At 42.5% G+C, this 25,712-nt stretch overlaps 1 protein-coding gene across 1 annotated transcript in view; it reads left to right on the top strand.

Moving 5' to 3' along the window:
• LOC134873581 (zinc finger SWIM domain-containing protein 6-like) overlaps window positions 1–16,574 on the top strand; it is a 43,797-nt gene extending 27,223 nt beyond the window's left edge. The window contains 12 exon segments of the mRNA XM_063897334.1: window positions 435–585; window positions 2,126–2,305; window positions 2,772–2,942; window positions 3,062–3,208; window positions 3,661–3,807; window positions 4,600–4,803; window positions 4,806–4,859; window positions 5,828–5,963; window positions 10,992–11,149; window positions 11,275–11,438; window positions 12,716–12,797; window positions 12,894–16,574. Of these exon segments, the coding sequence (XP_063753404.1) occupies window positions 435–585; window positions 2,126–2,305; window positions 2,772–2,942; window positions 3,062–3,208; window positions 3,661–3,807; window positions 4,600–4,803; window positions 4,806–4,859; window positions 5,828–5,963; window positions 10,992–11,149; window positions 11,275–11,438; window positions 12,716–12,797; window positions 12,894–13,759 (2,460 nt within the window). The 3' untranslated portion in view covers window positions 13,760–16,574.
• Window positions 16,575–25,712: the final 9,138 nt, after the last annotated feature.

Raw genomic sequence — 25,712 nt, 5'->3', positions numbered from 1 at the left:
TGCATGGAACTGTGTGCACATTTTTTTTCAAATCAACTTTATTCATCCCTCTTATGAAAATTGTAATCAGCAGCTAACGTAAAAAGAGAAATATGCAATATTAAAAAAGAAACACGAAAAGGTTAATAAAAAAAAAGTAAATTACTTTAGATATGAATAAAACAATAATAAAAAAGATATACTAACTTATGCATTTGTTAAAACCCATAAAATAACCACCTATTTAAAGTGTGCATACTTCTGTCATTTATTTTGTGCAGTTTTGTTTGTTTGTTTGTTGTGTCTTTATATCACTGTGTGTGTCACTGTGTGTTATCATTGCTCTCTGTTCGTATCATGTGTGTTCGTGTGTGTGTGTGTGTGTGTGTGTGTGTGTGTGTGTGTGTGTGTGTGTGTAATCCATCCTCACCGTCTCCTCCTCTCTCCTCCTGTAGGTGAGGGAGATGCTGAAAATGCGTGACTCCAACGGAGCGAGGATGTTAACACTGATCACAGAGCAGTTCATGGCCGACCCTCGGCTGGCGCTGTGGAGACAGCAGGGCACCACCATGACCGACAAGTACAGACAGCTCTGGGACGAGCTAGGTGAGGAAGGAAACGCACACCACACACAATGACTGTCCCACAAATATACACACACACGCACGCACACACACACACATACACTTCTTTCCCAGTATGCACAGTCACGGACAGATTTAGCAAGGTGGGCGATCGAACCTAGACATCGAGACAAAGGCACACACACATTTTTCTTCCTGTTTGTTTATGTGTCCTTTGTGTCAGAGACGGCCCACATAGACAAACACTCTCAGACGCACACACTCGTCCCTGACAGCGCCGTCTCTCCCTCTCACTGTGAATGCAGGTTTGGCAGCTCAGCAAGAGTGTCTTTGTGAATCACAATCCGTTTAATGCAGCACGCGCCTCATCAAAATCCCAAATATTGTGACCTCCGTGATGTTTCACATTATATATTTAGTTGATGTGACAGAGAGCTGCTCGCCATGCAGTCACTGGGTTTGGGATAGTGTACGGTTCCTTTGACAGATGTACTGTACCTACAGCGAAACACTTCTTCACACACCACAAACCAACAGGCCCGTCAACGGGACAGCAGCAGTGTTGTCTCCTGTCTTTTTTGTTTTCCTCTAATGTCTCGCTTGATGTTGCTGCTTCAACTGCGGCTGTTGTTGCTGATGATGATGTTCGTTTTCTCCCTTTGGTCTTGTTCTGCACTTTGTAAGGACAGCACAGTGATCTCATCTGTTTCAATCCCACGTATTTTTGGAAGTGTGTGTACGGTCTCTTTGAAGTCCACACTTCAAACCCTTCTTCCCAAGTCCTTATCACTCCCCCTGATGTGTGGTGAATGCTGCCTCTCGGCGCCGCTCTCCCTCCCTCTCTTTCTCTCTCTCTCTCTCTCCCCCTCTTGTCTTTCTACTCTTTGAGCAGCAGCTACCGCTCTCCTCCAGACACAAAGCCAAGCCTCATTCACTTGTTCTCACCCATCTCTCCTTGTCCAAATCATCTCCGCTCCTATTTCGTTTTCGATCTCCTTTTTTTACTCTCCCTCTGTTCTGAACCTTTTGTAATCTATTTCTTTCTTCATGTTCTGACTCTGTCCTTGTCTTCGTCCTTTCTCCGAAACTCTCTCTGTTTTTATACACACATGCATACGTACAACACAATCGCACACACACACACTGTAGAGTGTACATATCTCCAGCAGTATTGAGAGTAAAATCCCTGAATGTGCTTGTATCCCTAGAGACAAAGCCACTTTCATATTCTGTTTGTTCCAATTTACTCCAAAATGATGTGTGTGCAGTCAGTGTTGCCTCGGGACCAGTTAAGTTCTCTGTTTTCACAGACTTCTGTAGTGCAAGATGGCGCCAGCATACAAAATGTGCACTAAAATAAGAAAAACCATGTTATGAATGCTGCACATCCTCGAAAACTGCCTCCAGCATTCAGTTCTTGCATGATTATTGTATTTAGGATTTTTAAAACTCAAAAGACACACCTACCTGCATTTTATGACTCATTGCTGACATTGTTGTCACCCACTGCGAAGTAGGGCAGCTGACTTAGTGTGTGTGTGTGTGATTATGTTTGTGTCCAGGTGCCCTGTGGATGTGCATCGTACTGAACCCCCATTGCAAAGCGGAGCAGAAGTCATCGTGGCTGCGCCAGCTGCGCAGATGGAACAGCGTGGACGTCTGCCCCTGGGAGGATGGTAACCACGGCAATGAACTGCCCAACCTAACCCACTCATTGCCTCAGGGTGCCCATGGCAACCAAGGTCAGAGTTTGAGAAGTTTTGAATGTCTGTCAGTAAACTATTTACATTGCAAAAACGTAACTCTGTGGGAGGGGGTTGTCAATGCATAAAGAATTTGTAAACATCTATCTCACACACACGGAGCACTACTGTTATCCCAAGGTTTAAAAAGTTTCAGTTTTTTCATTCGTTTCAATAGACCTGATCAACAAACTGTCATCCTATCGGAGGTGTAGTTTAGAGATCAGAAGCAAGGACAGGCTGCCATTTTTGTTGGGTCTGTTTGTTTATAATAATGATGATAATAAATGATGGTGTTATTAGATGTTAAAATGTGTGGGCATATAGGACAAGAACAGCAACCAAATGACCATGCGTGTGAGTCTTGCCCTCCATTACCTCCAGTAAAGATGATGGAGCATTAATCTTCACACAACTCATGCTGACTTCTGTCCTCCTTCTTCTTCTTCTTCTTCTTCTTCTGCAGAGATGCGCCCCCACAGGACTGTGTTCACACGGGCCATTGAGGCATGTGACCTGCACTGGCAGGACCGACACCTCCAGCACATTATCGCCAGTGACCTCTATGCCAACTACTGTTACCATGACAACCAGGATGGCTCCCTTTTTGATACACGCGGCTGGCCCTTGTGGCATGGTGAGTCTGGGTGCATGTAGGTGTGTGTGATGTGTTATTAATACACAACACATTGGACTTTGCATGTGCAGTACCCAGAGTGTAAAATATTGGAGTTCAAATGTTGTGTATGCCCTTAGAACACGTCCCGACGGCCTGTGCCAGGGTTGACGCCCTGCGATCGCACGGTTACCCCAGAGAAGCCCTCCGGCTTGCCATCGCCGTGGTGAACACATTACGGCGGCAACAGCAGAGGCAACTTGAGCACTTTCGCAGACACAAGAAAGGTGAAGCTAGATTCTCTTATCATGTTTTCTATTGTTAGAACACAAATTAGAAAGCAAATCCTTCTCATTTATTATACTTATAAACCCCATTGTCCTCATTCCATCCCATACAAACCTTCTAATAGCAAGGGTAAAGAAAAATGTGCAGAAAGAGAGAAAGATACATTCATACAACTGTGAAGTTTGTTCTTAAGTCATCATGTTTTTAAGCTAGAGGACTTAATTTCCATACCAAAGAGAAAAATGTGTGGTTGTTTTGATAACCATTTTGCTTTTTCATTTTTAATCATTATTGTTATCATTGCATTGTAATTAAGAACTGTTCACTTTTCTATTGCAGGTCATTTTATAGAGATATGTTCCCCGCTGTTCTGAGTTGTGGAGGCCCTTGATAGAGTCAGTTTTTTGGCACTCTTTGCTTCATGTGTCTTTATCTGTTGTGTCTTTTTTAGAGTTGCTGCATAAAGGCCATACATCCATAACCAACATGGAGGGCTGGGTAGGACACCCCCTGGATCCCATCGGTACCCTGTTCAGCACCCTGACAGAGTCGGGACGAGGAGGAGAGGAGGGCTCCAACACCTGCTTAGACCTGTCAGGTACTGCTGGTTGCCTGAATGAAACAAATGTACCCACATACTCAACTCACATCTGAGCCAACACAAAACAATCCTAAAAGATATTACTATACATTTTCTCTATACTTTTTTTTCCTTCTATTTGTAAGATTTTTTTTGGGCAACCAGTGCCTTTTTCTCAAGTGACAGCTAGGAAAGGGGGAGACAGCGGGGTGACACACGGCAAGAACGTACATGGGCCATCAGCTCTACTAACTGAGCTATGCGACGGCATTTCTATGCTTCCGTCTATTTCCGATAAATTGTACTAATATTGCTTTTCACCTTTTTTGTATATTATTTTGAGGAGTTGATTTTTAATATGGGATGCAAATATAAATGATTTATACTCACATCACTGCCTTGTTGATGTTTAGATATAGTACTTTTATGGTCTATATATATATATATATATATATATATTAGAAGTTAGAAAGAATAGTTTGATTGCAGATTCACCTCCAGTCTCTGTCTTATCTTATCCCGACTCCTCTTGTTTTTTCCAATTCTCCTCTCCTACGCTCCAAGATCCCTCATTGCCTCCTCTGCTCACAGAAATAGCCCTCTCTCCTCTGAGGTAGAGAAGTGAACAGAGGAATGCTCCTGAGGCGTTGATCTTTATTTTGGATGGTTGTTGGGTTCAGACCTCACTGTGTGACTGACACAGTGGTTTTCCATAGGAGACAGACTACTCTGGTGCCCACAACCTCAGAGAATAACACATACATTGACTACCACTTTATGCCAATTCAGTTTTCTCTCTCCTCTTTGCAGACTGCTCCAGTGTTGTAAGTCGAGCAGAGCTCCAGCGAATGCCCGTGCAGCGATTACTTGGAGATGGTGAATCGTACGTGGCGCTGGCAGTGGAGACGGCTCTGATTGGCTTAGGCCAGCAGCGGGTGATGCCCGACGGGCTGTATGCTCAAGAGAAGGTGTGTCGCAATGAAGAGCAGCTATTGGCCAAGCTGCAGGAAGTGGAACTGGAGACTCCCTGGTCAAAATCTTCCGTAAACAGGCTGTTTTTCTGCTAGAGGGTAAGGGATAGTATTTTGTCATTATTGTCCCTTTATTTCACCACACCTCCAAGCAGTCTCAACACACTCAGACATATACTGCATAGACACACCTCCTCTTTATCCTTTCTCTCCCTCCCACAAACCAAGACCCTACACATTCTTGCTAAAACAGGAAAAAACACATTGGCCTCTGTCTCACTATTTATTATCCTTTCATTTTGTGGTGCAAATAGAGGCTGAGCTGCCCTGGGCCAGACCAAAATGAGATCTTTACACAGTAACACCAGGGGTATTGTGTTAGCACACACATGCGTGCACACACAACAGTGTGTACATTTACAGGGCTGGGGCTAGAACAGAATGAGGTTTGGTTATGGGAAAGAGAGGAGGAGTAGGAGGAGGAGGAGAAGGGGGCACATCCTGAAGGGCTCGGCCCAGTCTCCAGTCCCCACCCAAACCCCAGCTCTGCCTCGGCCCAGGCTCGACCACCCACTTCTGACTCCGTTGCTAATAGAGCACCAGGCTAGGAGGCCTCTGTGGGCCCCAGGAGGCTGCAGCCGCGACGCTGTGTGATGTGGTCTGTGGCTTAGGAGCCTTTTGGGGTTTAAAATAACCCACCAGAGACGAGGGGAAGTGCAGGAAGAGATAGGGGGAGGGAAGGGAGAGAGTGCAAGCAAAATCTGAACACACACAACCATATGGTTTCTCACGTCACAGTTTGTTTTAATGCCGCGTGGCTTTGCTTCTTCCTGGCTGGGAGGGATAAGTCACTCCCCGGGGTGTTATAGAGAAAGTCAATATACAACAAAATAAAAATTAACTTGCTTTTGGTTGTCTGTTTATACTGTAGATACCATAAATTTCAAAACCAAACCATAACATTTATTGACCTGATGAGACAGATAATTGTTTTATGAGTGAATTTATTCTAACTCTCTCGTTCAGCCATTAAATATGTCTGTGTGTTTTCTTTGCTTTTTGCACAGCTGGCCCGTACTCTGGCCTCGGAGAGATCGTCCACAGAGAGAGTGTTCCCATGCACACCTTCGCCCGCTATCTCTTTACCTCGCTCCTACCTCACGACGCTGAACTGTCGTACAAAATTGCACTGAGAGCCATGCGGTAGGTCTTAATTGTGGGTGTGTGTGCTTGAGTCTATGTCTGTGTGTCTTTTGCGTAGCAATCACATTTGATTGGTTTTAATTTAAAGATGTAACCACTTATTTTTGGATAAACTTTGGGGCGAGTGGAGAAAAACTATTTAACATGGGCTGTTTACTCACAAAATGTGTCTGTTTTTTGTGGAGCAATGACTAAAACCTCAAACTGTAGTCATTAGACTACAAAAGTCAGAATCCCTTTCAATTGCACTCAAATTTCAGTATTTGAAAAACTGAAACTGGAGTATCCTATTCACATGTCCAGGTTCCATCTCTAAAGCATGTGAATTGTTTTGATAAAGTCACTAACTTCAACATTAAAACATAATATGTGGTGATCTCTCCTTGTGCATCGTTGGTCTACTCAAACTTTAAAGTCAGTCGCCGTGGCTGAATCATGGTGATCAGGGAATTGGGAGGTTTAGAGCATTTGACTGTGTGTCTTATATGAGTCTGTTTTTAGTTTGGGGGCCAGTCCTGTTTGTGGGTCTGACTTTGCATTTTCCATGTGATCTCTCTATATTAAGCTCCTGAGTGTATTCCTCTGTGGACAATGTGTACATGTGTATGTGTGTTAATCAGTCTGCGCTGCTGTGTTTTGATGTTGTGACTAGTGGGAGCTGGATCAGTGAATATTAATTACATTAATGAGAGTGTAATTAGTGTGGCTGTAATGAGGAGGAAGTGCACACACACACATGCAGGGCCAGCAGGGAGAGGGCAGTGTGAGGAAGATGTTTGTTTTGTTTCTACAAAGGTTTCTCACACAGTCCATTGCTGAGGAACTGGCAAATGATTAGTCAATGAATAAGGAGTGCGTTTTTTCTGGCTTGTTCCATTGTGTAAAACAGTCGCACAAATGGAAAAGGAAAACAAACTCATCATTCACTTTTCCCTTCAGTTAACCAGTTGGGAGGTGTCAGGAATTGAAATAACGTGCTAACAAAACCAAAACAACATGGTTGGCTTTCTTTGTGAGGGGCCGTGTGGTTTTAAGGTTACACATTGCAACGCTGAGTGTCCCTTCCTTGACTCAAGACCAAAGTCCCAAACTTGTTTTCCCTGAGTCAGCCACTCCCCTCCCTCCATCGCTACTTCCCTTCACCTTCCACATTTCCTCCCCTCAACTCCTCCATCCTCACTCCTGTGGTGTGAAACCGGCGATTTAGAATAATTTGGCCACTTATGGGTGCTCCTGGGAGCCAGGGGTGTCTACTCAGCACATAATGAATGTGTGTAATGTAGCGTAGTGTAATATGATAGCATATACCTCCCCGCTCCCACGGGACGGCGGACAGTTAAATATAGAGGAGGAGGTAAAGAAACCAGGGCTATTTTAATGGACCTATTATAACACTATCATTGGTACGAAGAGAGAGGGAAAGTCTAGCTCCATAGCTCATTTACACACACACATTTTCACTTGCTTTCTCTATTTGTCTTCTCCTTTGCAGTTGCTCACAAGCCAGCTTTTCTTTACTTTTTTTTTACACAAGTAATTCAGACTGCTTCCATACACAAATGAGATATTTAGTATTTTAAAGTGTGTGTGTGTGTGTGTGTTTATGCGCTGCGCATCAAGTTAATTAAAGCGTGTGAGAGCAGCATATGCTGTGAGATAGCTTGGTGTGAGCGGCCAACACACAAACAGAGGAGCTGCCTACTGGTTCACAGGCTGCCCAGAATTTGACTGCAGCCTCAGAAAAAGAAGCTCGCTCTCCGGAGACCGTCCTTATCGCAACTCTTTGGAAGAGCCACAGAGACAAATCCCTGCCGTCTGTTATCATATGAGATTTCCATATGAGATAGGAGTCTTCCAATGCTAATGAATCTAGATCCTCTGTAATCCGTAACCTTTGATCCTCTGCATAATCCATAATCTTACAATATACCACGCTGTATAATAAAACAGCAGTATGAGGATAAACTAATAGCATGACATACCATTGACACTCACAGGTAGCAGGTAGGCAAGCTTTGTAGCACTACAAACTTTCAAGACACTTGTAATCAGTAGTTGCAGCAGCAGAGGAAATAATTTTCAGTGACTGAAGTTAAAGACAGTATGCACTGAACAACGTAAACATTTTCTGTTGCAAGTAGGGTTCCGGTATTTAAAAATGCATCATTAATAAATCATTACTGATGCTAACCATGTCAGCAACATTTAAGTGTTTTGCAGGAGGTGAAGCTAATTATAACATAATCTTCTTTGGGTGTGTCTTTTGTAATAGTGCATCATAGTAAAGAAACTGCTCATATGTTTTTTTTATTTAGAACCCTAATTGGAAAGCAAACCAGTAACAATTGCTGGCAAATACATGTAGTATATAACATATTTCTACAATTTAGTAAGGTTTTATCTGCACTAAACAGTGGCATGAATTGTAAATACTCAAGTTAAGTGAAAATTACCTCAAAGTTCTTACCAGGTACTAAACTTGAGTGTAATAAAATATATTGTAACACATTTACACACAGGTTATATTAAGAATAAAACTTGTCAACAACAATGGTGCAAAAAAGTCAGCATTTTGTTTTTATTTTGTTATATCCAAGCATATATTGCTGACGAAAACTACTTACATACCTCTGTACTTGAACCGGAGACAATCGTTTAAACCTTGCTCAAAAACTTGTTTGAGATTTTCTTGCAAAGAAAGTAAAAAATATGGATTTTTTCTAAGATAACTGTGGAGTGAGACTGAGATATTTTGGAGATATTCCCCTGACAGTGAGGGCTGTCTGATGAAGTACTTTCTGTATAGAAAATAATGCATCACCCAAAGCACAAATGTCATTTCAAGCATCCAAGGCACTTAAGAGGAGTGAACAAAAATTAGGGGTTACATTTGGGTCATATATGTCTTGATCCTTCCTGTCAGCCTTTATGAAAGTTTCCAACTCTGAGTTTGTGTATAGAGTGGAGGTCATCCCGCGGATGCGACACTTTGCTGATAGATGTGCGCTTGATGGATTATAAAAGTGAAGGGTGTTTACAGTGAAAAGGGGAAAGGAGCATGATGTAGAGAGGTCAGTAGTCATGGTGATGCTGACCAGAACTCCCAAAGGGCCTCAGGATTTAGGTAAAACCTGACTGGACTGCTTTTTATCAACATCTCCTACTTATTTCTTGGGTTTCACTTCTTTTGTATCATATTGTGTTGTTTTCATTTGTTAATATACATTCAGTATGTATTGTATTGTAATGCTTCTTACTATTCCATACTCCAAATCTACTCAAACTTCTACCATGAGTCCTTCCTAAATATGTAATTAACATATTGTGTCCACTGATAGTATAACATCTATCTTCCCTGGTCGGTTGCTGTGTCACTCTCAGATGTGACAGGGTGTTACAGTGCCTCTTGATACCAGCGTTGCCCACCTCCCTCCCTCCCTCCCTCCTTCCCTCCCTCCCTCACTGCCTCCCTCACAGCCTCACATAAGGATTGATAGCCTCTTCCAGCTCCCTGCTAGTGTTTTATATATCATTGTTAGTACATATTTATATCAATATAGTAGTTTACAAGGGTCTGGATAAGAATTTACCCATAGCAGGATATATACCATACTTGGGCATAGATTGAATGCTTCAGAGCTGTCCATTAGGATCTTTTCACCGTTTACTTTTTCACTGGTTTCTCATGGAACAATAGCCCAGTATGGATTTTCCTCCCAACATTTTGAGGAAGGGTTATTTTTCAGCAACCCAGGCCTCTCAAGCTCCTATCCAATGGAGGCCTCTGGCTCTCTGGTGAAAACCAAACAAAGACAGGAATGTTGATGAGGCCTCCATCTTTACCCAGGAACTTTTTTTGCTTTGCTACACCCCAGGAATCTTCCAGAAGGCCCCAGTGTGGTGTATGCTTTTAGCAGCTCTTTAGATGTGTGTGGAATGAGCCCGACTGTTGCTAAGGCTTACAAACATCTCCATTTTACACCAAATGTTGGTGTTCACACTCGCACGCATCTCGGCTGGGTTTTTGTCACCTTTTCTCTTTCCTGTCTGTGCCCTCTTGGGCAAACCGAGTGGAGAGGAGGCTGTTTTTGTACATGCCTTCACTCAGATGGCAACAGTATCACATACACTTTGCTCTGAAATTGAAACTGGCATTTAGAATCACATTGCTTTTACTGGGCTGCTTTGATGTGTTTTCAAAAGGGCAGGTGTGTGTGTGCATGCATGCGTGTGTTTGTGTGTGTGTGCGCTGGCACTTTTCCTTCATGTGTGTCGGTATTTGTTTGATGTGTGTCCAGCCTTACGGGGCTGGAAGGTGAATTCCTTAATTTCCCCGTGGACTCAATTAGCTTTGTGATTGGCTGAGAGAAGGCCAGGTTGTGCTGTCTTCTGAAGGAAAGAAGACCTTTGAAACTGAGGTGGGAGCGGAGGGAACAGAAGTAAAGCAGAATAGGAGATGAGCCGGCCACAGTGGTAATGGTGCTGGTGCTGGTGAAGACTTGGCCCTGTCAGTATTATTATAATGAGAGACTGAAACTAGAGAAGCCCCTTCATCCACTAGCAGGTGTTGCACAGCTCTGACTTCATTATGACCAATTAGAGTGAAGAAAATACTATTTATACCATGGTTTCTAGGTGATTAAATACTAGGTTGGAAGTAAATTGCAGGGATAGGCTAATTGTAATCCCCATGTGATCACTAAAGTCATTTTCATTTTGAAGTCACTTTCAGACCATGATAATGAAGACTTCTTTCTGTCTGAACAGTGTTTCCTACTGTCTCATTTCCCCAAGATTTTGATCATTCGTGGACCTTTGGTGTTTCTCTCTGATTATGATTCACTCTGTTTCTCAGTCAATCTGTTTTTCTTACATTATTCTCTTTCATACTCCATTCAATGCTCACTTAATATGATAATCAAAGGCTTAAAACTGTTTTTTGAATTACATCATGTATTTAATTGAGTTCAATTGTTTTCTGCAGAAAAGCGTTACATGGATCTAATTTCCTGTCTGTGACTCTGTCAGGTTGCCTGTGTTGGAGTCGACGGCTTCGTCTGGTGACCTGTCGCGACCCCATCACATTGTGTCCGTGGTGCCCAACCGCTACCCCCGCTGGTTCACCCTGAGCCACATAGAGTCTCAGCAGTGTGAGCTTGCCTCCACCATGCTCACTGCTGCCAAAGGTGCGCATATTGTATATTCACAAATACACACAGGAAAAGACTGTTGGTGAATACTCTCTGGAAGTATAAGAAACATACACATATAACCCTGGTCTAAAGCTTTCTCATGTTCAAATCCCTTCTAGGTGACAGTCGCAGGCTGGAGACAGTCCTGGAGTCCATCCAGAAAAACATTCACTCCTCGTCTCACATCTTTAAACTTGCACAAGATGCGTTCAAGATCGCTACTCTGATGGACAGCCTTCCTGACATCACACTTCTCAAAGTCTCTCTGGAGCTGGGTCTGCAGGTACGTGACCATGCTAAAATTGGCATTTATATGTAATGGCACATTATGCTTGTCAGGCTGTACTTGCAAATAAGAGTGTACATTAGGGCTTTAGTAATTTTAAAGTTTAGTAGGTTCATTAGTTTAGTTGGGATACAAATTATAAGGAAAATCAGAAACATATTCATTACACCCCCCTGTTTATGTATGTGTGACAGCGATGCTTCACTCAAATTAAGTTAAAACAAAGGCCACTTTTTCTCTGAGACGCCCATGAAACTCTTGAAATTATAGCTATATGATAACCTTTGTACTGGGAGCTCTAACAAATTTTGAGGATGACAACTACTGTAAATTCCATGATGGTTCACTTATGAAGTCTGGTTCAAGGATGTATCTATAACTTCATGAAAAAAGTTGTTGGCATTATCGTCTTGAGGTAACAGTATTTGCGCTATAGGGTACACTCTCGTTCCTGGGAGATATCAACCATACCATTACTGATCCGACCATGTGTATCCTTTAGCTTTCTGAAAATATAAACATGTCTGAGTGTTATAAAACGGGTTGAAGATAACTCCATTAATAGATCCTGGCTAAAAGTCTTCTTGAGTGCTCAGGCACACTTTGAAAATGTATGTTGCATGTCCTGATTCTTTCTGTCTTAAGCAAAAACAAGGCTAACATAAAAAACAAGGCTAACATAAAAAACAAGGCTATCATAAAAAACAAGGCTATCATAAAAAACAAGGCTATCATAAAAAACAAGGCTATCATAAAAAACAAGGCTATCATAAAATTCCTTATTTTGATTGTGCGCAGGGTTGATTGTGTAATTTGGTTTACAGACACAAAGGAAGTTGTAGAATGCATTGTTAAATAGTTCATTGACATTTGCGAAGCAATCCTGCACTGCTGTAGTGAACTAAGCCGATCTTGGACAGACTACATTCCTTTTAGTACTCCCCATGTGTTCCATTATACAAGTATTTACTTTGAAGGTTTGCCTAAGGCTTTGTCCCCCCAATAGCAGCTGTGTGAAAACACAAATGTGAAGTAAAACATAAAGAAGGTTTAAGTATCTGATGACAAATCAACCACCCAAAAATGAGTCCCTGTTTATTGACTGTTTGAATTATCATAAAATGTTTGCCCCACTGTAGAATATAATATATTTTAAAAAGCCTCAATAGGAACGGTCCTTGTTCAGAGGGCCTCAAGTTAGAGATTTTATTTGTTGTTTAAATGAATTCTTCCCCAACTCAACTGTGGCTCCCCTTTTTTCCCATCCTTCGCAGGTCATGAGAATAACTCTGTCCACGTTAAACTGGAGGCGGAGAGAGATGGTGCGCTGGTTGGTCACATGTGCCACTGAAGTGGGTAAGTGACTGGCTCCTTAAAGGTTTCCGTTTGATTGTTTTAATGTAAAATAATTTAATCACTTTCTCTTCATTCTGTCCCATTTGTGTTTGCCAGGTGTGTATGCACTAGACAGCATCATGCAGAGCTGGTTCACACTCTTCACCCCCACAGAAGCCACCAGTATCGTGGCCACCACCGTCATGTCCAACAGCACCATCGTCCGCCTTCACCTGGACTGCCACCAGCAGGAGAACCTGGCCTCATCGGCCCGCACCCTTGCTCTGCAGTGTGCCATGAAGGACCCCCAAAACTGCGCCCTCTCTGCTCTTACACTCTGTGAAAAGGACCATATTGCCTTCGAGACAGCCTATCAGATTGTACTGGACGCAGCGGCGACGGGGATGAGCTACACGCAGCTGTTCACTATAGCACGCTACATGGAACACCGGGGTTACCCGATGAGGGCGTATAAGCTGGCGACGTTAGCTATGGCTCATCTGAACCTCAGTTACAACCAGGACACACACCCGGCCATCAACGATGTGCTCTGGGCCTGTGCGCTCAGCCACTCGCTGGGGAAAAACGAGCTAGCTGCCGTTATCCCCCTGGTGGTCAAGAGCGTGAAGTGCGCCACCGTGCTCTCGGACATTTTGCGGCGGTGCACACTGACCACGCCGGGCATGGTGTCGGCACTTCACAGCCGCAGGAACTCTGGGAAACTAATGTCCCTGGACAAGGCGCCACTCAGGCAGCTGCTGGACGCAACCATCGGGGCATACATCAACACCACACACTCGCGGCTAACACACATCAGCCCGCGCCACTACAGTGAGTTCATAGAGTTCCTGGGTAAGGCCCGGGAGACGTTCATGATGGCTCACGACGGACACATTCAGTTCACCCAGTTCATAGACAACCTAAAACAGATCTACAAGGGCAAAAAGAAACTAATGATGCTGGTGAGGGAGAGGTTCGGCTGAAAGGGAGGCTGCCCTCCCGCTCTAGTACTTTTATATTAACTTGAGTCTGCCTTTTGAACGTCTTTTGGACTTATAAAATAGACAAATAAAAAGAGGGATGTGACTTGTAGAATGAAGCAAAAAGAGAATGGAAAAGATGACAAAAAAATCAACAGAGCCACACGCGGTATTATTGTTCTTGCTGTTGTTATTGTTATAAACATTATTACTATTATTATTATTAATAATATTATTACTACTATGTGTACAGAAGTGTTTTTATTTTTCAGAAGAGAGGAAATTTGTCATGTTGTGAATGTTGTGTGTATTTCTCTACATGTGTGCGAGAGGAAAATGAAAAGTGAAATTGCTTTTTTTTTATTTTCGTTATTTTATTTTTATGATTTAAGGCATCCTTTTTTCCCCTTTTTTAGTGTACATTGAGTTATATATTGTCAAGTGGCTGAAGCCCTTCTTCAATAGCACTCATGTAAAAACATAAAAAAGAAGAAGAAGAATAACCTAAGTCTCGGCATCCTCAAAGAGAAACTAAGGCTTTAAACCTCACAGAGCACCTCCCCTTGTCCAGGCCCTCAGCAGTGGGCGCTGGGCAGCAATGCACAGCTTTGCTCGGCTCGGCTCGGCTCGGCACAGCTTGGGTTAGCACTGACAGAAAGCCGCCATCAGCATTTCTTTAGACGCAGCAGCAGCAGCAGCAGCAGCAGCAGCAGCAGCAGCAGCACTTGAGCAGCCATTAGTTTTCTCTGGGTCCCAGGCATTAGCTTCATTACACACAACAATGCTCTTAGCTAACTGTTTTTGTTATTATTGAAACCCCTCACCCACCTCCATAATAACTACCTGTTTAAGACAGAGGTAGGCAATACAGTGATGGCACATTACACACAGATAATGAGTATTATTGTTACATTAATGTAATGTAGTACAGATGTGTGGGGGTTTTTTTTCAGCCCAAGTTTGAGTTAATAACCTTTATAGTTTTCCAGTTGAAGTAGATACCCAGAGGGAGACGACTACCTCATGAAATGGTATTAAACCTGCTCCCCCACCCGCCTTTTTGGTTGCTTTCTTCATATGTATCATGTATGATAGCTGACATTTTTCGTTAAGGAGAGTCACTAGTGAGGTTATGAGGATATGTGGAGTCAGATTCCTGCCGAGTGTTTTTTGAGCTGGACTCTGCTGTATGTCACTGCCCCGGCATTGGTACTTACACCCCCACAATTGGCTCTAACAGACTTGTAAGATGTGTCAGTATGTCAGTCCCCTCTCATCTCTTACAGCCACCATTGTACGGTATTTTCAGACTAGGCCAGTGTCATTTCCCTCTGTGCATGTGAATCATAGAAATTAGACTTTCTACTGTTAAAGTTCATTGTGTGGAACCTTCAGTAATTGTCAACCAGAACGTTCTCAGGGATTTCTCTACACAGGAAAAAGGCGGAACAAATGAACGACTGACTACAGGAAAAAGACAAAAACATGACACAACATGAGCGAGCATTTATTGTACTCTGTATATATGCCATAGTATATGTCTGAATATGGAGGATCTGAAAGTATATGTTACCTAATTTATACAGAGTATTCTATGTAATGTGAAATACTTGAAGCCGCTGTAGTTTGCTCTCTCTCTCGTTCTCCTTCTCTCTTTTGTCTTCTCCTTTTTTTCTCTTTTGTTGAAAACAGAACATATCAGAAGGACTAGACTGACCTTGTTGATGGTGATTTGGACTCACAGGGCCTCATTTGTTCATATATGGGATGCTGGATCTCATCATGAAATGCAGGTTGAGTCAAATTGGGGATGGTGGAGGAAAACAATTTTGTTCATTCCTTTCGACTAAATCCTGGAAAGGGGATGGACATAGACTACCTTAGACAATTGGTTGTTAAATGTTTGAAAACACAATACAGGACTTAAATATGCATGTAAGCTGTTGCACTAGCATAGTTTTCCATAGGATGCTATGGGGAAATTAAACTGTAATGTACTTTAAACAGGAGCTGATTGGAGATGAATCTGACTGAAAATCATGTATTATGTGTTTACATGCATCTAAAGACATTGGCTGAAGTCAGCCTCATGGTGCATTATTATAACGCTTGTCAGAGCAACTTAATAGTTGTGCAGCTCAACAAGACCTTTCATTGACAATTATGCACAGATTTCATCTAGCTAAGAATAAAAACTACTCAGATCTCCCTTTTCATTCAATGCATTTCCAGTGTCTCCTCCGCAATGTTCAGCTGTCCTATCATAACTTGCCTTTTTACCTTCTTCATTGTCTGATTTTTCTTTTTCTGTGCATCTTTTTCTATCTTGTGTTCATTAAAGATAAAAGCAGCCTTTTCTCTTGCCTTGTCTTAACGCTTTAAAGTAACCAAACAGGAGATCTAACAACCAAACGCGTTCTAAGAGGTGAGACAACCCACCTTGGTCCCAGCTTTAGTGTCCTTAATTAGTAAGTGAATGGCTGTGTAACTCATGCTTTAACAAAGCAATCCCTCACGTGTGTTTGGTGAAAAAAATACGTTGTCCAGTGTCTCTTGTTCTCTTCAGAAACAATTTCCTCTGAGTCTTTCTAGCTGTTTTTTTTCTTTTTCTTTTTTTTTGTGTAGAAATCTTCTGCGCTCCCATTTTATTTATTACAATGACCCATGTATACATGCTTATGAAATTAAGATTTGATACACCGATATCAATTTATTTATGTAACTAAATCACTGTTTTATAATCTTGTTAATGAGTCAATAATTGATTTTTTTTGTTTTTGTTTTTTTGTTTTAATAAAAGTTAGTTTTTTGAAATGTATATTAACGTCCTCTGCTTTTTGTTTTTCACCCTGACAAGAGAAATATTCCTTTTGTTTCTCACAGTCTTTCATGGATTATAATGGGACGTGGCCTGCGAGTTGGTCTTCGTATTATTGAGTGGCGATCAGTCAGCATCGTTCAGATCTCCATCACACATTGGTGTCAGAAAACGCCAGAGAGGGATCACTCTCACTGGCAGCAGCTTTCATGTTGTCATCTCATGCAAGTCGACGAAGAATATGAAATGTATCAATTGATATTCCCATGGTCTTTGTAGCTTCTGTCAGGCAGCTCGGCTCATCCAACCACAATAACCTGTTTACATGCTTCTAACACTGACAGTGGGGCCACAGGATGACTAAATCAGTGTATGTAGTTTGTCAGGTGTGTGTGTTGGTATAGACATGTTTTTGTGTGTGCTCCTTGTTTGCATGTGTGTGTGTGTGTGTGTGTGTGCGTGTGTTAAGGCCTTTAGGGAGTGAATGGGAACAGGTGGTAGCTCCAGACTACAGGAGCTCCTGACAGCAGTAAGGTCCCCAGACTCCCAGCCCCTCATTAAACATTGACACAAAAACACTGCAACTGTCTGTGTGTGAACAGTAATGAAGCGCAGACGGCTACACCGGTATACACACTGCAACTTAGCACAGCACAAGCTTTCAGTCTGTGTGAGAGTGTGTGTGTGTGTGTGTGTGTGTGTGTGTGTGTGTGTGTGTGTACGTTGTCCATCTGTGTGCGCTCATTAATGAGGCACATTTGTCCATAGAGGTGTCCGCTTAGATATTGAGGAATTCGTCAGGTTTAGCAACAAAAGCACCCGTCTGCCGACAGAGGCCAGACAGAACTGTCCATTTGTTATGTGATGGATGCCTGCCTGCAAGGGTGTGTGTGTGTGTGTGTGTGTGTGTGTGTGTGTGTGTGTGTGTGTGTGTGTGTGTGTGTGTGTGTGTGTGTGTGTGTGTGTGTGTGTGTGTGTGTGTGTGTGTGTGTGTGTGTGTGTGTGTGTGTGTGTGTGTGTGTGTGTGTGTGTGTGTGTGTGTGTGTGTGTGTGTGTGTGCGCGCGCGCGCGCGCGTGCGTGCGCATCCATGCAAGTAAGCGTACATTTGTTCGTGTGTGCAAGACCATTTCCTGTGTGTCTGACCTGTGCGCAGGTCCTTGCTCAGTTCCAGTTGGTAATGACGTCCCCTGGGTGCAGCGAGGTGCAGCAGCCTCTCCGGCCTGTCTCACTGTATACTCCTAATGACATCATGATCACACACCGGCCTCTTTAATGCCAAAAGCCCTCTTCCTCACCATCACCATCAAAACTCCTATCTAGAGCATTCACTCCCCCTCTTTTCTGTCTCTTTCTCTTTCACACACACTTACTCTGCCCTGGTTCCACAACACATCAACGACTTGACAATTTCCAGATCTTGTATTGTTGTCACCTATAGAAAAAACATTTTCAAGTTAAACCAAAGCTAAGTGTTGAATCTGATTTTCAAATGTGTTGTATTAGATGTAGATAGTGGCAGCAAAATAAAGTACATTTTGTATTTTATTTTTCACTTTAAAAGTCATTAACTGCAGTTGTTACTGTAGAGTTCTCTGCTGGAGTCCCTCGACAGGACCTATTGTAAGAGCTGTAGGGTTGCACTGGTTTTGGAAGTTTTCATACTTATGTTGAATGTTCCTAAAAAAATTAAAACTCAGACTTTTCCCGATAATAGTCTGGGTTTGTATTTTGCCCATCAGATTTCACTTTTATTATTTTGTGGCTGAAAGCATGCTCAGCCTGAACTGTCACTGCTATGGAAAACAAACCAGACAACCAGAGTTGTGAATCAGGGTTCATTAACACTTCATTGTTACAATTGGGAACAAAACACTGCCAAATAGCTGTAAACTGTATCCAAAAATGACACGGTATGAAAGGGACCTGATTTAAATAGCTAAAAGTTTTCTTTAGTTTACGTATTAGCATTAGCTTTAGCACCCGCTCTCCATTAGCATCTGCTACTTATGTATGGCATAACTGAATAAAACAAATACTTTTGCAAAATGAAACATTTTTATTTGAATTCTATTTTTTTTTTTTTACTGATGATACATGATTGATAGATACACTGCCTGGCTAAGAAAAAGGTCACAAGCCTGTGGGAGGCAGTGCTATGATCTGGGGTTGCTGCAGTTGGTCTGGTCTAGGTTCAGCAACTTTATGTGCCCAAAGAATGAGGTCAGCTGACTACCTGAATATACTGAATGACCAGGTTATTCCATCAATGGATTTTTTCTTCCCTGATGGCACGGGCATGTTCCAAGATGAAAATGCCAGGATCCATTGGGCTCAAATTGTGAAACAGTGGTTCAGGGAGCATGAGACATTATTTTCACACATGGATTGGCCACCACAGAGCCCAGACCAGAACCCGATTGAGAAGCTTTGGGATGTGCTGGAGAAGACTTTGCGAAGTGGTCCGGATCTCCTGTCATCAATACAAGATCTTGGCGAAAAATGAATGCAAGACAGAAATAAATGTTGTGACATTGCAGAAGCTTGTGGAATCGATGCCACAACGAATGTGTGCCATAATCAAAGATAAAGGCGATCCAATGAAATATTAGAGTGTGTGACCTTTTTTTTGGCCGGGTAGTGTACATAAAGTACGTTCACCTGGTCTAAGTAACCTCAAAACAAACTAGCCTGCATCCTGGTTTATTTGGGGGCCATGAATAATCTTTGAAATGTTTTTTAAGTACATGTGGAGTCAAACATAAGAGAAAAGCCCAGGCGGAACATTTACAGTATGAGTATGTGCTACTAACACTACCTCTTTCTGCCACAGGTCAGGGCCTTTGTGGTGAATCTCACTCGCTATCATTACAGGAGTACAAAAAAGGATCATAGGCTTGTGTTCTTCAACACAGCCAGCAGCATCGGCCCGGCCACCGCAGGGACTGTCTTCCTTTCTTCCTCTTCTTACACAAGGCCGCTGGAGTTTGATCTCCTCTCTCCCCCTCCATCGGCCCCGAGGCTGCTGATTAAATGCTAATTAAAGCCGTTAGCGCTGCTATCACTGCTGCTAACTCCTCTCTCTCTGTCACAGAGATTAATGCCCCTCGTTCATCATCCCACCTCGCCCGGCCTGAGTACCTGCCCAGCTCGCAAAACCTGATCAAGTCATCAGCCCCAAAACCCCTCTCCTCCGCCTCCTCCCAGCGCATGAAGATGGACGAGGGGTTTAATTTTTAATTTGAAAATTGCCCTCAATTACTTCTGCGGCGACCACTTGCCGGAGCTTCTCATGTGGTTGAGTGGAAAGGGGTTACAGCAGCGGGTCAGTGGCCGTGATGAGCGATAAGGGGACATTAATAAGAAAGGCAGAGGTTCATTTAAAAGCAGAAAGGACAGTGGGAGCAGCTTTCTCATTATTTAACTCCCCCAGCTTTATTTAAAGGACTTTATTTAAGGATACCGAGTTAATGTGTCCTCCAGGACAGGCGGTTAAAGCGCCTGACAGAGTGAGAAAGTTACGGCCATAACTTACACCCTGAGCACACACTGTGGTGCCATCTTTTTTACCTCTTTTGACATTCCCGCCGTTTTCAGGCAGAGCGGAAAGAGCCTTGGAGGGACATAAAATGTTAGAACAAAGTTACTCACATCATTTCATTTTATTCTTTCACATTTCTGGCCCACAAATGTTTTATTGGTTCCAATATCGGTAATCATTATAAGCTATTGGAAGATATTAAGCTATGTAAAACAAGTCAGCCAAATGTCATTTGAACTACCAGAAGATCGGTGGAGATGCGCCCTGAAATCTGCAGCTACTCTGTGGGGCCTCATCTGATGAGTGTTTTATGCATATCTTTTTTTTACTGCATTGCCTCATCACTCTTGCAGAGACTAGTTTTTCCTCTTAATGCACTTTACTGAAACAGATTGTGGCTAATTTTGAAGCGCATTATCTACATTTTTTGGGTCGTTTTAAAGGCTTAATGTGAAGGTAAGTAAGTTAGAATTTTGTTATCAGCTTTGTTTCAAATGTTGAAATAAAATGACTTTCTCTGCGTTTATCCTTCACTGCGCCTATTCCCAGTTCCAGCAACAAACCTGAGCCAACAGTGCTGTCATCCAATGATTTCCAAGGACAATTAACAAATATACAGAGATTTATGCACCTGCGACCCGAGTGCTCCCACCCAAAAATACTTTCACTTCATCTCTCACTGTTATTGCCAACACTCTGCCGGATGCCTGTCCAAAGACTCTAAATCTGTCTGCCAGTGTTTATAATGTCACAATGGATGCTGAGAAATAGAGGAAAGACACACTTGACTCCCCTTTTCCTCTTCTACAATGTTTCATAGACATAAAACACACATGTAACAAGATGCTAAGCATTGCATTTACATTTTTTCTATATCATGACAATGGCAACATTTTCAAGGACATAAAATATATAGAATTTGAGCTGAAAATGTATTTAAATCAGCTTTCATGACCTTTAAGTCTTGCAGACTATTACACAGAACCAATATAGAGCTTCAGATCCAGGTATTGTGACATTTAGTAGTAAGTGCAGCATGGACTGAGGTTCTTGGTCTGCACTACAGGAATAAACAACATCATAGTCAAGGTTAGCAGGCTTCACAGGTAGAGACAGCTTTAACATTACAGCGCTGGTTAATTAAAAGCATAAATGAGTAACAGCGTGATGTCCCCCACCCGCTCCATCATCCAGTCTGCTTTTTTTTCTTTCTTTCCGGCAGCAGCAGGCACAGAGTGTCCGGTGAACGGGGAACAAAGAAGGGTGAAGAGAGAAAGAGGGATGGAGCGACAGGAAGAGGAGAGAATGAGAGCATATATCAAGGCCGATTTCAGTGACATTTGTGCTCTCGGCTGTGGAGAGCCACTATGAATATCAATATGAACCCAGAGAGAGGAAACATGGCTTTTTTCTTCTCACTGGGCTATTCATGCACACAAGAAATCTATTCAAGTCAATGTAATGGCCAATCTCTGAGCCTGTGCATGGCTGTGTGAACAGTTTGGCTCTAGATCTTCTCTCTCTCTCTCTCCCTCATGAGTGTGGCCGGGCTTGTATTGGTGAAAAACACTTTATGTCAAGTGCAACTGTGGCGAACACTACAATATGTAAATCAGATTGGATTAAACGCTTGCATGAGTATAGCTCGACGGCGCCAATCAGCAACAGCTTCCGAAGAAAACCAACCAACAGTTTGCTCAGTATCATTTGTTGGTGTTTTCACACAGCTTCTCCTCTCCTTCCTCGTCTCGTTCTTCCTCTTCCTCTGGTGCTTAGAGATATAGAGTCAAAGGGATGCAAATCTACCCACTTCCTTCCTCCCATCCCCCATCTGCAAACTCAGATAGCCCCAGGCCAGTCCCAGGCCTTTCTATATGCAGAAGCAGTGACAGGAGTTACGCACCATTCTCCCCCTGTAACAAACTGTTCCCTCTTACGCTGCGAGCCTCGCTCTCACTGAGCTGCATGTATGAAGCTGTGTGATTGGTTTGCTACGGTAATAACAATACGGGAATGATGTGCTGACTGCCTCCTGCCTTCTGCATCTGGATGTTAACTGCCTCGTCTTTCCTTCCCTTTCCTGGCTCACCTTTGTGGGTGTATGTTTCTACATGTGTGTGTATGCTGCATCTGTGTATGTGTGATTGTAGCTCCGGTCTTATTACTTTAAGTTGTCTCCAGCCCCAGCACTAATCCCTGTCTTCTTCTGGGAGGGATAACAATAATACAACAAGATCCAGAGGTACTAATGAAATCCTATCAGGTTTCTGAGTCTGAATGTCAGAGAGAGGTAGAGAGAGGAGACTAAGAGTGTATGAGGTATTGATTGAATAGAGACCAGAGCGTGAGAGAGAGAGAGAGAGAGAGGAGTGACGAACAAGAAAGAAAGGCAAGAAAGCGTAGTCATGTGAAAGTAGTTCCAGAAAAGCAAGTGAACAAACAGCGTGAGAGCGAGGCTTGAGGAGGAACAAGGTGAAAATAATCAGAGAGAGTGAAAGGAAGAAGTGAGCGGAGAGGATTTATTCAAAAAGAAGAGATTAAGAGTGGATGCGAAAGTTTGGCTGAGAGTGGAGACAGAATGGTTTCTCCTCAGTGACTGAGCATGCAGCAGCTAAAACGCATCAGCTCTTACTTGAATGGGTTTCAGACCCAGACCACTTCTCCCTCCGCGTCTCCTCCAGACCCACCACTCGCCCCTGGGATTGAATTAGGCCTGCCCCATTATACAGTTGCCATGGGGACCCTGACACCTCCACTGACGAAGTGAGAGCCACGCAAGGCTGAGCTGCTGATCAGAATGTGTGTGTGTGTGTGTGTGTGTGTGTGTGTGTGTGTGTGTGTGTGTGTGTGTGTGTGTGTATCACTCACAATGTATGCACACATTGAAATAATTGGTGCCTTTTACTCATTTCAGCTGAAATAGGCACTTGATTTTTATTCACAAGCACTGCTTTTTATTTAAAATATTTTTTATTTCAAAGTCTTTCTAGCGTATGGTAAAATCACCAAACAAAGGCATGACACATAGTTTTTTTTTAATGTTTACCTTTACACAAGAAAAAAATATTGTTTTCAGCTTTTGTGACAATGGATATTTGCATATTTAAAGTAGTTAAATAGTTTATTGAAAGCTTATTGGCTTTCAAATACAATATATTCCTTCCTTGCCCTCCAGTTTATAAAAAATAGGTATTCAATGGACAGTGTCAGAAAACCAGAAGAAAAAAATCAACATATATATATATATATATATGTATACATTATCAATCACATAGAAAGAATGAAATAAACCAAACATAAAATGGACAGCAGGAAGGACACTGCCCTGGTTTAAAATGATTTAGAAAAAACACAAGTAATCTTTATCACACTGTTGTGGTTTCTTGAACACCAAGATCCAAATAAAGTCAAAACTACACCATCACCTTGTCCCAACATACAACAGAGGTCTCTGAGGATTTCCTCTTGGGATTTTTTCGAATTGTAGGTCTATAACATAAATCAATTTTCATTTTAAAAACAAGATGGACTTGTTGCTTTCCAGTCTCTAAAGTTGTATTAGGAAAAGTAGTTCTCCTATAAAGTTAAATATCTAGATGGCAATAGACTTTATATGAATAACGTTTTGTTTTAGGGGTGCCTGTTACAATACATCGACAAGACTCAGCCGACCATTCATTTGAAGTTATGTTTGGGCACTGTCCCTTTAATATTTACCCTCCTTTTCATCAGTTAGCTCTGAACTGGTTTGAGAAAGCAGTTCAGTTTGGAACATTATGTTGTAGGAGACAGGGTTACTGAAATATTTTCTGGCTTTTAACTGCTCTGTAAATGCTGCACTAGGTTCACCAGCTAATCATTACCTTTGTGTTCCTGCCATTTGTTGCAGGGCTATAAGAGCATTTTTGCTTTAAAAAATGAGAAAAAGAGCATTCATTATGGAACCGGGTCGGTAAAGTCACATCCTGTAAAACCATAACAATGCACTGAAAGATGCTGAAATTGCTTCGTATAGAGCTATTGGGAACTGCAGTTTTGTGATAAATACCTGTTCATTATTACACACAACCCTTTTACTTTACAGGGACTCATTTGTCACATTGTTCTTGTGCAAATGCTACATTTTGGTAGCTTTAACAATCTGAAATCTGGTTAATTTACTACTTATGATCAATGTTCCTGTGACTGAAATTAGTATACATTTAAACCACTCCAAAATAAGCACTATTGATTTTCTTTTGTTTACTGTTGTTTAATCATTTGGATGCAAACTAAGGGTTTGCACCCAAAAGGCGGGACACAAGATGAGCAATTCCTTCCCAAATAAATCTGGTATGAATGTGTATTTTTCAAGCCTTTCCAAGTCCCTTTGGCTTGCAGGGATATTTTTTAACTTTATTTTCTATTCAGAAGATTAGCGAGGACATAGCGTATTTATACACATTTTCATTGCATCTGAATTTATTAATGTGTTTATTTATTTGTCAAGTTTTATTCTTGTCTCCTGAGAAAAGCAACACTGCAGAGATCCCAGTAAACCACTTATTACACCCTCACTTATTACACACACACACACACACACACACACACACACACACACACACACACACACACACACACACACACACACACACACACACACACACACACACACACACACACACACACACACACAGCATGCACACACACACACACAATTAGATGGATGCAGAAATCGGATACCTTGTCCGTCTCCTCACATTGGAATTTTGTAACCAGCACACTTCTAATGGATGGCCAGAGAAAGGATGCCACCCACAGCACCATCTGGCTAATGCCCCGTCCTCTGCTTATGAATTACGCTAAATTGTGCCCAAGAGAGAGAAGCCACATGTTCATTATGAAAGCTGCAGGGGTATTAGAGATCCCCTGAGTCGCACTAAACGAGCTGCATGTCACAGGACGGCGTGACACACAACACGGAGCCATGAAGAGGGAAAAGATAAAACCTTCTCCAGATTTAATAGGATGAATTCATCAGGCAACCTTGAGTTTTGACAGGGTTGGTTTTCTATTATTTCAACTGTTCTGTCGGAGCTTAAAATGTTTGTCAGTCCTGCAGTGTCACAATCCTTTTCAAGGAATCATTGAAGGTGGGGGTGGAATCAACAGGCACTACATTGATGGATGTCCCCCCTACACCTGGTGACACCTGGACCTGAGTTAGACCACAGTGGCCAGTTTGTGGCAAAATGCTTACAACTGCAGCTAGTATACATGAACCTCCATTAGGTATCTTTATCTGTGTCTAGGCCATCATGAGCCCAGCCTAACAGCATCTGTCAGACCCTGCAAAACCCCTCTGGTACCATAAAAGAACGGGCCCCCTCAGTAGAGGAACCACGGCTGGAGAACACAGAGGGGACTCATAGGAAGGTATATAGAGAGATAAAAAGCTCCGCTGTATTTTTTTCATTCCACAACGTTGTGTGCCATGCATCGCCATGCAGGCAGATGGGGGAGGTGGAGGTGGAAATAAAACATGCATGAGTCGCCTGCAGCCCAGGAAAATAATTACTGTCATTTAGCAGACATGTAGAGGAGAGCAGCGCAGCCCAGT

Source organism: Eleginops maclovinus, chromosome 12 (assembly GCF_036324505.1).
Source record: "Eleginops maclovinus isolate JMC-PN-2008 ecotype Puerto Natales chromosome 12, JC_Emac_rtc_rv5, whole genome shotgun sequence".
Lineage (NCBI taxonomy): Eukaryota > Metazoa > Chordata > Actinopteri > Perciformes > Eleginopidae > Eleginops > Eleginops maclovinus.
The sequence above is the reverse complement of the archived record's forward strand: the minus strand, read 5'-3'. Positions and strand labels throughout refer to the sequence as shown.